The sequence below is a fragment of the Falco punctatus genome (genome assembly GCF_963210335.1).
Source record: "Falco punctatus genome assembly, chromosome: 13".
NCBI classification, from domain to species: Eukaryota; Metazoa; Chordata; class Aves; order Falconiformes; family Falconidae; genus Falco; species Falco punctatus.
Genome location: NC_137593.1, coordinates 6,500,685 through 6,513,348, shown reverse-complemented (window position 1 = coordinate 6,513,348; position 12,664 = coordinate 6,500,685). Strand labels below are relative to the sequence as shown.

At 42.5% G+C, this 12,664-nt stretch overlaps 1 protein-coding gene across 2 annotated transcripts in view; it reads right to left on the bottom strand.

Moving 5' to 3' along the window:
• FNDC3B (fibronectin type III domain containing 3B) overlaps nt 1-12,664 on the bottom strand; it is a 222,079-nt gene that overhangs the window by 108,696 nt on the left and 100,719 nt on the right. The window contains exon 1 of one of the 2 annotated variants that reach the window (XM_080410543.1): nt 7,364-9,257. The exons of the other annotated variant lie outside the window; for it this stretch is intronic. Coding sequence (XP_080266669.1) covers nt 7,364-7,388 — 25 coding nt within the window. The 5' untranslated portion in view covers nt 7,389-9,257. Of the gene's footprint in view, nt 1-7,363; nt 9,258-12,664 lie in introns of those variants that run through there. 2 annotated transcript variants of the gene reach the window in all.

Sequence of the window (12,664 nt, the reverse complement as noted above, 5' to 3'; positions counted from 1 at the left end):
ATTATAAAATCCCAAATCCCCAGTTCACCATTTAAGTATACAACAGCGTAAGCGTTGCATGTAAACGTTGCTTAATAAAGCTTTAATGCTTAATTTGTTTCAGTCCCCCACCAAAATGCTATCTACTTACAGTTGTACTGGCCCGAGCCAGTCCTTCCCATAAGGCTGGTAATCCGATTTGGAAATAAATTAAAAAATTGAACAGTTTCAGAGTTTCTGCATATGGACCAGACAGTCATTATACAACAAGGGAGAAACACTTTGCTCGCATGCCTCACATCTGTCCTTCCAAACCTTGTGCCAATTGCTCATATGGAGTAGCGATCTACTTGCAGGAAGAAATCGAACTCCCACACTGATACTGTTGACTCTAACACTTCCATTCCCATAAAAAAAATAAATAATATTGTGTTTTATCATCAAAACGTGCACCATGCAAGATGATTCTTGACTTTGCGTATGACCCACAAACTGTTAAAGTCATTTGGATAACAGGTTTTAAAAGAATGACAGCCTAATGATTTGCAGTTAGATTTTGTTTCCAGTGCTTTGATTTCAAGGCTAGCCAAATGACTTTAGCATACATTATTTCATCTCTCTCATCAACGATATCAAAACAACTTCAAGCTCCAGCAACTGAAATACAGGCCCCATCTCTACAGCACGATGAGCCCCAGGAATTATTAAAGACTGTTATTGCAAGGAAACCATTCCCCAATTAAAAACAACCGCATGGTTTTGTTTTAGTGTGGGTGGGGTTTGGGGCGTGGTGAGGGGTTTTTGTTAAGTATTTTTTAACTGTTAAAAAGCAGACAATTAGTGAAGGATGCTCCTCAGTCGCTTTGTATCCACAGGATGGATACAAGTAGTATGTCCTTTAGGGAATTAGAACTTTGCAAGTTTTAATTGAAGCTCATCTTTCCATACTAAATTTAATAGAAATGAAAAAAAATCCTATATCCCATTTCTATTTCCACCCACTCTAACACGGATGCTATACACTGAAACGAGCTCATTTTAACACTTTTCGAACCTGTTGACAAACCGAGGCTGTCTCCCAAGTTCATAATGAAACCGAGCCAGAGGAGCTTTGGCCACCTCTGCTGACAAAGCAAGAGGCCAAATCCCACCCCGAGCTCCTTGGCTGTAACCAGAGCACATCCATCGGCTGCTGGGGACGCCCCAAAGCACCGGGGCTGGCTCCGTGCAACATGCCGGGGGGGCAAGGGGATTATTCCCCTTCCTCTGACACAGGGGGAGAAGCAGAGGAGCCACCAGGCTGAAGGCACTGAATGAAGTCCAGCCAGCCAGGCAGGTGACAGACCACACTTGTCCCTAGCTGCAAGAGCACAAAGCTTTCATATTTCTAACATGTGAACAATTAAGAGACAGTAAAAGAAGCAACTCAGCCTCATACTGCGGCAGAGCTAATTAACAGCTTGACAGCCCGGGAAGAGCCTGTCCTCTTCCAAGCCACATGCTCCCTCTTTCGTGCTGCCCTGTTACTCCTCCGATGGCATGGAAACTAATTATTTTGACCGTTTTAGATGACCAAAGGGGTTTTTATAAATCTATCACCTTTTTAAAAAAACACCTGCACTTGCAGTCTAACAAAAGTGACAACAATTAATCTATTCCTTCTCGTATCACGGTTTATTGTGTGAAGTAGCAGATCAAAGCAACTCTCCCTTCCGTCTCCGTCTCCCACTTCCCCTGCCAAGAGGATGCTTCTGTCACCGAGAGATTGTCAGTTCTCTTGGCCGTTTTTATTCCTTCAGGAATAATGTAACAATCTACTACAGAGACTTCAGTCCCAAGGTTTTCAAGGCTAATTATAGCCTTGGTTGCAATCCATGACACTTTCAAAATTCTTATATAAAGCCGGTTTTGGAGTAAGTATGTTTTTTTTCTTGTTCCTGAGTGACCTTTTACGCATGCATTAAAGATCGCTTTAGCTTAATTAGGTTTTCTTCCTTAAATTATAGAAACCAAAACCTAGTGTTTCAGTTCCTCCAGCTGTAGCAATGCATCTTTCCTATTTCCTTCTTCCTGCATCGCATTTTAAGTCAAACAAGTAGTTTCACTACACTATTTTCCTCTCCTTAGTGCTTACAGAGCATGGCTTTTCTCTCTTTATGACTAAATTATGTCCACCGTAGAATATTTTTCACACCCAGCTCCAGCACACAGGCACATGTTTTACCCCGTGTTTCTACTGACCGTTTTGCACAGCTACTTGCTAAGAGCGAACCCTACCAGGCTTCATTACAAAGTTCCCATTCTGAGACCAGTTACAGAAAACTCTGCAGTTCAAGAATTTCTCAGCCCTGTTTCTAGTAAACACGTACTGACTTACCGTTTCACACCGCAGTACCTGCATTAGCACAAAATAACATGAAATGTAGTGATTTGGGTACTTTTACTTTGGAATTTAAGAATCCTGTACGTTTTAATAACAAGAACCTACTGTATTAGCAAAGTAGAAAATGAAATCCAGCCAGGTAAATGCACTGTATTTTATAAAGCTTAACAGTTATAAGCAATCCATGAAAAAATATTATGCTTCCCTCTGATTCAGAACAAAACTGGTATCACATCTTTCACACAGGGTGCTTCTCAGGAAGCGAAACTATGGAGCAAGAGGTGTGACCAAACGAAAGATAATTAAAGGGCAAATTGGCCTGCCTTGCTAAAACAAATGACCCAGGTCTTGCTGACCTTGGCCAGGACCCAAGGGTTTGCATTTTCACATGGATGAGCAGCTGTTCCGGAGCAATTTCCTCAATGAAAAAAGCACAAACAGGCTCCCCGTCGCTGTCAGGCACACGTGTCTTCTCCCTCCACTTGGTTGTTCTCAAAGCACCTTATGGACCAAACCAGGTGATGACAAGGAAAACACAAACAAACAAACAAGGCACCCTGGATCCTTCCATTCATCTTCTTTCCTTCGCAGCAGAGGGAAGTTTTTTTCCTAGCCTTTCAGCCACAGCCTAAACCTGCTTGCTCGCACAAGCTAACACGAGTGTGTCAGACCACTTCTTATAAACCTTTAAAGCGGGATATGAAGAGCTTTCACACATAAACATGACCACGGTTTTGAGATGCAATCTCTCCTAGAAAAGAGCTCATTCAGATGTTAACTTAACTCTGCTCTCCTACGGTAAAAAGGCAGAGGAAGAGTCAACTCCCGGGTGTCTACTTAAGTCACTAGGACACAGGGTGTTAAATTTGGTGCTGATCAGGATTTGAATACTTTGTCCTTGGATAAGTATACATTTGTAGATTAAAGCAACTCCACACCAGGAAGAAAAGAAGGAGTAACTTTTAGAGTATTAAGTGCTTGAGGGGGTAAAACTATAGCTTTGAAAAATACCTTTGGAGAGGTCTGAAATGTCAGAAAAAATCCCACCTAATGCTGCACTCAACCTGCCACAGGTGGGGTTGTGAAAGGTGAAAAAAATAACATGATCAATACAGCTTATCAAGGCATAGGTTAACAAAAGCATCCAGCACTCTGCCATCCCCATGGCACCAGCTCATGCCTGAAGGCAGCAGCACATAGAGCGCTTTATACTGCTTATCCATACATACCTGTCAGTATTTTTAAGGCAACCTTACCTGCACATAAGGATGTGAATAAAAGGATGCCTACCACGTGTCCATTCACATTGTCTGGCACCTCAACTGTTTATTTTCTATTCAGATCACAATTTACTAGTAGGAAGTAATTCCTTCACCTTGTAAAGAGTACTACAAAGACATTACCAAAACCCTCAACTTTAACAGAACTTGCTCCATGGATTTCAAATGATCTTGGCTCCCACAACAAACGGCCACTTAAATGCAAATGAAACATTAAAAAAACAAAACCAAAAACTATCAGCTTGAAGTCTCCTGTACCCACATGGCTTAACCATTGAACACCGTTACCTCAATCTGTACCTGCAAACACAGTGTTTGAAAGTGGAGATTGAAACACTTTCGATGTAGGTAACACGTGCCGCTAAACTTTGCAATTTCTACGACCACTTTAGGTTTTTTTCAATATCCTTTCTAAATCCTGTGACTACATTAGAAGAGGTTACAAATTATAACAGTCCTTTACCCACACCCACCATCAAATTTTATTTGTCGCAAATATAAATAAAAATGAAACATAAAATAATTAAGGTTAAAAAATGCATTAATGTCTTGGAGTTTCAGTGCATTATCACCCCCAACATTAAACTGCAAATCATGTACACCTGGTTTACATGGTCAGTACTCGGCCCTTACAGCCACAGGCGCTACCATGTACCCAGTCTGGAGACTGGTTTGACTGATGTTTGCAGCATGTGCAGACAAACCAACTCACCCAAACATCAAAGTACTCAGAAGCTCAAGCCAAGCACATCAAGCAGGCAGCTCCCGGAGCATTCTGTGGCTTATTTAAATGACAGCACCCTTGCTGTTTACAGCAGAGACTCTTGAAAACAGCTTATTTTACCTGTGTTTGCTGTTTGACCTGCTACACACTGCGAGGGGCTCAAGTACCTTCCATTTGGACTTAACGGCACTCTACGCTTTTATGTAAGAACCAAGAGATTCCTACTCAGCAGCATGCTATTTTGCAGTGCGTGTCTCCCAGATGTTGTGTCCTGGTTCAGGGCATATTCTAGGAATAATAGTCACCCACACACACAGGAAATTAACTCAAATACATCAGTCGCACCGAACGTGCCCTCTCCAAAGCTATCGCAACGCTACAGATGGTTACACAGCAGCAGTATTCCATCTGAATTTGAGGAGGAAGCTAGGTTAAATTCTCATTTTTATCTCCCACGGACCTATGAATTCACAAATCTCCAAGTGTCAAACATTTGATGTCTCAGAGGCTAAGCGCACGGGCGTTTTGAGACAGGTATCCTGAGATACGCAGTTTGAGAGGGCATCCTCCCACTCCTCACCTGCGAGAGCTCACATGCCGTCCTGTACCTTGGTTTTGGAGTCACCACTCCTCACTGATTTACCAAGCGGAGACAGCCCGGGCAAGGCCACGGGCACATCGCCCCTCGCGCAGGGCAGCCTCTCCTGCCGCGGGGCTGGGAGGGCAGCAGGGGCCGCCTGGGGACACAGACCCCGTCCCGCCGCGCAGGGCCAGCCTACACCACTGACAGCACCGCTAACGGTCTGCAGCAGTGACTAAGCTTACACATCACGAGCAAGTCTGACAATACAAAGCTCACTGAAGCCTTTAGAAAAGGTTAGATGAGTCTACTTGCTCAGCCACAGAGAAAGGGGATGGACAGGATGGGCTCTTCAGGTCTCTTGTTCTTCTACATCCCCAAGTGGGTTTTGTTTCTTTTTTGAACTACACCCATCTATCCCTCTAGAGTTTCAATTTTATGGGCAAGATTTTGGAGCAGAACACTTTTTTTGTTGTTGTTTTGAACAGAAACGGAGTATTTTCATGCCCCAATCTGAACAAACAAGTTGGATTCTTTTGCTAAAATAAACCTTTTCTGATGGTTGGCTCATCAGCCGCTACTGCAAAAACACTTGCAAGGAGTATGTTGCAATACTTCAAGCATTGAAAATAAGAATACTCCCATGGCAATTCACCAGATGGGCTACAGATTGTAAATCATACATGTCTAGACTAAAACACAAGAGACAAACATCTGTCTAAAATCAGTTGACTTGAATGGCAAATACTGTTAAATAAATTAGGACTACTTTGGAAACAAAGAGAACAACCAACTACATTGAAAACATCTGAAATTAATCCATTAACACACAAGCCACAACACAATAACCTGAAACTGGAGAGACATCCATTTCATCATGAATATTAACCCAAGATGACACCCTGACATCTGAAGCAGGAGCACAAAAGCATTTCTGTGACCCAGCACCATGTTACCCACAAGGACTCATGAATCCATCCCCAGAACATCTGGCTGGAGCAGGGTTGTTATTCTCCTCGCTTCACGAGTGAAACTGTGGGACAAAAGACACGAAGCGCCTGATGCAGAGTCACACAGGAAGCATGTGGGAACGTCACTGGACAAACCCAGAACAGGGCTTGGGTCGTAAAACGATACTTACGCCTGAATAAAACTTCAGACCGCTGAAGAAAGGTAGGGTACTGCATAGAAAAACTCTGGTCTGAAAAAAAATAAGTCTTCCTCCTATCTACTAACTTTTCTTTCCTTTGGTAACCCTTTGTTTTGTGACAGAAATATGCCAGAAAGTCCATGGATGAACAGAGGGAACAGCACTACCAAGAAAGGTGAGACAGAAGACATGCTGAACAGAAAACTGCAGCCCGCCCTTTGCAGGAGTCTCCAAGAGAAAAAAGGAGACTTTAAAGCTGAACTCGGGAATGGGAGAAACTCAGATAACTATTACCAACCCATGCAAACGCCAGGAGATCTCTGTCAGCATCAGGCTTCATTTTTGACTCAAAAAATCTCATGTATCAAGTTTTTACACCACTAAAGGTTTGAAAAGCAACAGAAGGATTAGCATCCTCCAGCTGAGCTCCCACCAGACCTATAACCATTGCACTAACTTTTAACCAGAACTCAGTTTTAGGGGAAACAGATGTCACAAAATGAGAATTTATTTTTTTCCACCAGTTAACAGCATTATCATTTACACAGAATGGGACACTATTTGCCTGATAACAATAGAGGTTATTTGTTTGTAGAAAGACAAAAAACAAGCCACAAAAACATTGTAAGGATGTAAGTTCAACTACAGACGCGATTTTGCCTTTGCAGTTTCGAGACAGCTCTTCAACACATTCTAGTGATGTAAATCCTTTTTGGGGAGTGCGTGTTATGTGCTAGCTTTCTGGCAATTTTCTAAAATGGCATTCACTTGCAAAAAGTTTTGTTCTCCGCAACAGATTTATACAAATGATTAACAATCGTCTTTGAGTACAACTTCCATTAAAGGTACCGATAATTATACAACACCACTTTTCTGCCGCAGTAAAAGAAAAAGCTCCAATTATGAATAATATAATTATTGCATTCCCATGGCAACAACACAAGGACCGTACTATCAGCAACAGACCCAAAACCTAGCCAACAATAAAGTTTCACAGTACATTCTCTTCTGCCTGGCCCAAAGGAGGCAGCAATTAGGTGACGGCTATTCTTTACTTGTCCACCCACAGTGACAAATATCATCCAGGCACCAAAAAATAAAGCTAACTTTCAATCCTGCCACCTGCCTGGAACTGACACTGTGCCATCAACCGTCATTACAGGGGCTGATGAGTTCTGCTCGTGACATGTTTGCATCCCGGACTTCAGTGAATCGTCTCGTTCTCTATTTGAATGTGCTCATCAAAAACATAGCAATTAATACCCACCTGCCACAAACAAGTACTCTACCATGTGGGGGTGGGGAGGGAAGAAGAATCATCAGCACCATCGGTACTCGGGTACAGGTGGGGATATTTTGTGAGGCTGATGTAAACTGTCACCTCCCTGGAGTAGAAGCACATTCTTCTTCTTCTTCTTATATATATAAAACAACATACGTATTTTAGATATACTTTATATTATATATACATTTATATATATATGTTTATATACATTCAGTAAGTATTAAAAGCACATGTCAAAATATTTAATACTGTCTGTCCCTCTGTTGAGAGTTTTACTACAGTATTGCACTTCCACCCAAATAACTTGGAAACAAAAAAAAAAAGACACAAGCTAAACTTTTAAATGTGTCAATGAGTGCAGTGCCCAGAGATGCCCTTGGTGAGCCCAGGGGTTTCCCATAAAGAATTAAAAAAAAAACAACAACAAACAAACCAGAAGCTGCATCTTAAGTAAAGAAGCCTCAACCAGAACATTGCTTTCTGGATCAGTGAGTGCAGCAGACAAATAATTTATCTCCCTGAAACAGAGAGCTGCCAGAGCACATCTCCCCCCTCCCCAGAGAAGGCCAGCTCTGCCTGAGCCTCTCCTGACTCCTGCTGCTTCTTCAGCATCTCCAGCGACTCCAAAGCTCCACAAAGTCCCCAGCTAGTGTTCTCCATCGCCTACCTGCCTTTGCATTGGAAACGTGTCCAACTTTATTTTGTTTCCTTAAAAATTTCTGCTTGTTCTTTCTCCACCCATGGCAGCAGGCAGAGGAGCCTTCTATTTTCTTTCCAACAATCTTTTACAAAAGCCCCCAACCCATCCCCCTTCCCTTTGCCCTGTATCTCCCTTGAGCCTGCACTTCCATCGGTCAAACAACACCTGTTTTTTCAAGGTTTTCTCTTCACTCACATTTACAGACCCCTGATTCTCCCAACGAGACACAAAAAGCTGCTTACATTGACTTTGGTTCCTCCTCACCTCTTCTGCTCCAGCAGACTCCTGTGGTAGGTCTCAGCTCAGCTGTGGCTGTTCCAGAGAAGGCACTAACTTGTTTTTTCACAGCCTGCTTTCATTTATGAGCACTAAAGGTGAGGAGGAAGGCTGTGACTCACCAGGTTATGTCTGAAGCGCCCCATCACCCACCCCTCACTTTCTCTTTGTTTCTCATGTTTCTAAGCCGAGCCACTGCACGGAGCACGTCAGCGGAGTTCTGTCCTAAAACATGCCTTTTGGCTAACGACAGCATTACATCCTTCAAAAAATAAACCATAAATTCTTATTTTCCTGTGTCCTCAGGTAAAAAATTCTATCACACAGCATGACATAGAGGGCAGAATTAGCCTCTTCTCTTTCTTTATAAATTAACTGCTGATAAGAAACAAATATTGTGTAATTAACTAAATTCTTCCAATTAAAGTAACACTCCTAATTTAAAAAGAAGGGATCTAGGACAGTTTCTCCATAGCACATCTGAAATATTCTGCTTTTACAAATGCAATAAAGGGGGTTTCTTGTTGGCTATAGCAAGTGTGACATTAATTTACTATCCAAAACATTAATCATGCCGTTTGATAGAGATTAAAATCCGCTACCCTCCAGGGACTATGCATTTCAACTGGTCATCACTTTTCAGGTACTTATTGCCGAGGAGTTTTTAGGGGAACGTACAGCTTGGTATCACACAGGGGTTATTAGAAAGTTTTCCAACATAGGAGTAAAAAGTTATCCTTTCAGTGGCTTCCAGTCTTCACCGCGTCCATCCCAGCAGAGGACGAAGAGCCCTGCCTCGCAGGGGACCAGGCTGCTGCGGTGCCTCTGCTCAGGAGGCTTCATGGGGCGGCTGCATTGGAATAATCCCATCGCCGGGGCCCTTCCCAGGCTAAGGAGGCTCCCAGAGGGAATACCCACCACAACAACCCTGCCCACAGGGGCTGGAATTTGCAGAAAGCGAGCGGGGTGCAGGGAGAAGGGGGTTAGCCACTTTGCAACTATTCAAGAAACGCGCTTCATTTCCTCCTAACAACCTTAGGTTGAAAAACTATCTTCCAAATTATTTTAATTTCTTGCTACCTCAACTCTGTTGTTGGGATCTAACATCTCAGTAAAGTCAAGAGTCCAAACCCAGTATGACAGCATTTCTCCTTAGGAAGCGAGGGAAGGGAGGGGAATATGCAGGAACTAAAAAAAAAAAAAGAGATGTAGTGCATTATTTAAAAATACAAATACAATCTTCAAAAGGTAAAATTCTGAGGAATAACTTTGGTCCCTGTGGCTGCAGGAGTGCGTGTGCTAACAAGGGCATGGACTGTGTGCGCCCTGACAGAAACGGGGAGCACAGCAGCCTTGACTTATTCCAACTGATGAAAACAGAACGTCTCATCACCCACCTTGTTTCATTTAAGTTAATTTTGAGCATTAAAAAAACAAAACGAAAATAACCTTTCCCAACATTTCTGGACCTAAATAACTATCAAATGTTCATATTGTAAGGTAGAAACCATCATTTCTGTTCAAAATCTCCCATGTTTGACTTGTATTTCTATGCCACAAAACCCGCATACACATACAAGTGTGCAACTCTTACGTTCCACCCAAAACCGAAGCGCTTCTCTGTCAAATCAAGGAAGAAATCCACAGGCATATTCTTCCTTTTCTTTCTCCTCGCTTCCACTCAAGCCATCCCTGGCAAGCTCCTCCAGTTTAGTGAACAGATAAAAGGATGACAAGTGAAAACCAATAAAATGCACCTGGCCATCAGGTCTACACCACGTACACTGCCCTAACACCTGCCCCGGTGCGGTCCAGCCTCCAGCTCAGCCCCCGGGACTCACACACAGTCAGGTTGATGCTGCCTTAGGTAGAGCCCACAGCACAGCGTGCTCCTCCACACAAATGCCCTCCCCATCCCTTCAGCTGCTCCAAACCACACTGCTCCTGAGGTCAAGCAGCAAGCAGAATCTTTTTTTATTTCTAAATCATTCCAGTGACCCCATCAATCAGGGAGCACTGCCGACAGCAGCAGTGGCGATGATGGGACAGAAATACCTGGAGTTGGCACTGCTGCACATCCAACAGTATTTGTCTGACAGCGAGCAAAACAACTCACTGGGTCATACGAGTTTGTGCATTAGCCCTCCCAGCACACAATTTTTTTAAAAAATAATAATAATGAAAACAATTTGTCCTGGTGACTCAGAATCTCCACCGCTTGAAGAAAGCCCTGCTTCTGTAACACTGCATCACTCTGGCTTCAGATCTATTCTCTTGGGTCTCAGGCTCGTGACTCAACCGTTTTCCCCTGTATTTGCTCATGCAGTTACCCATCGGGGAGTTATTGAAATTCACAGGGTCCGGCTAAAAAGCAAATAATCTAGAGAAATTAACATCACTGGAGAATATATATAAAAATAATTAACACTTATTCTCTTCAGAAGCCTACAGAAATCACAATTCATCAGCCTTTCTGGTTAAAAACTGCACTGTTTATTTACCACAAGCCTTTCTAATGCTGAGATTGCAACAATGTTCAGCAATTGTTTTGGAAACACCAGGAGGAAACATCCTGGAGAAACACACCTCACACCACAGCTACTCTATTTGCTGGGAGTGTTCAACAAGTCAGTTTCATTACGTTAAACTCAGCAGTTCTACTCAACTTCTATCTCACTTCTAAGACCGCTGGCTTTTATTTCAGACCTAGAAATCTATTTCTGTCCCAGAAAGATGATGCATTCAGGAAAAAATACTTCATGCCACAGACATGTCTTTCTTCGATAAGCTTGTCTTTATCTCCAGCATCCCTGAAGGCCTAATGCAGTGCATATTTTTTTTTTTCAAAAGCAAAAAATTAAGAGTCTTAACCATGAGCTTCTCACCTCCTTTCCTTTCTGCTGAAAAAACAGGCAGCCACTGAAGTTTGCATTGCATGCTCTGTATCACACACCCAGACTCTGAATTTTTTGTCCAGGTTACCCCAGCCTTGGAAGGCAAGTTAGCCTTTGATTTGTCAGCAACAAAACCGTCAGCCATTACTTTTAGTCAGAGAAACTGAATGTGTGACATGAACTGTTTTATGTTGAACCTCTGACACAAGCTAGCGGAACAGCCTAGCACAACAGAATTGCACTTACCTCATTTATTTGCCAGGAGAAAGTTTAGCATCAAAAATTACATCTTGCAGCATTGAAGAACCTCTAAACCCTACCGTACGTTACCTTGTAAGCTGTAATACCCACTTTTATAGGAGAGCACAACGACGAAAAGAAACTATCAGATACTGCCACGTCAACCGCAAGAAAAAGAACCAGGAAAATAAATAAATTGTAGTGATGCTCAGCGCTCTATCCACTAAATCATTCTCCCTCGACACCTAAGATTCAATAAGCCTTACGACAATTCAGAGCCATGACAAAAGAAAACAACTTAAAGAATTCTCTGAAAAATGTGGTTTGTCACTTTGCATTTTGCCCTGCATCTGAGTTACATTAAATCAATATAGTTTTCATTAGGGAAGTTACCTTTTCTATAAAAACTTTGCTGTGTCAGCATAATAGAAATGTTGTTCCACACCATATGTTTTAAGGATTTACCTCCTTTCTCTCTCTCATTTCTGTATGGTTGTGCACAGATGTACACATACTTATATACACTTTACGCTGGCATACATGAGATAAATAACGCTGAAAAATTAAGAACAGTGAAATTTCGACCTATAAATTTATAGTCATGAAAGATTTTCATCTGTCCCATGTGATAATACTCTAGCCATACCTAGGCGAAATTCCGGAGGACACAAAATACCCTACAATGTCCCATTTACAGAAACATTGACAGTGATCAGATGCACAGCAAAATTTTCACTTTTCTAACGTTCACCCACAACAAAGGCTATCACTACGCCAAATCAGTGAGAGTTTCGAGCGAGTTGGAAGTTTTCCAACAAAGGTCTTCCTATAGAAAACAGAAGTTTGCCAGAATCAAAACATTTGACAGGAAGACTCTGATGACACTGATGAGAACTAGGCAGGTTTTCAAGCAACACTCACCACCCCCCACGCCAGCTCTCCCACCGGCTACCAGGACTTTAAAAAGAGCTGACAAGTTAAAGATGCTTTCCAGGATCCTCTCGCACCCACTACAAAGAACGTGTGTGGCCAACTGATAGGAACCAGTTGCCTTCTGGAGGTTAGCCTGGGCTGCACTGGGCTGGCTACGAGTCCTCTGAAGGGAAAAAAATAATATTACATTCTGAAATGGCAAATGAGAAACCCACGATTTTGCACAGCGTGTGGTATTAC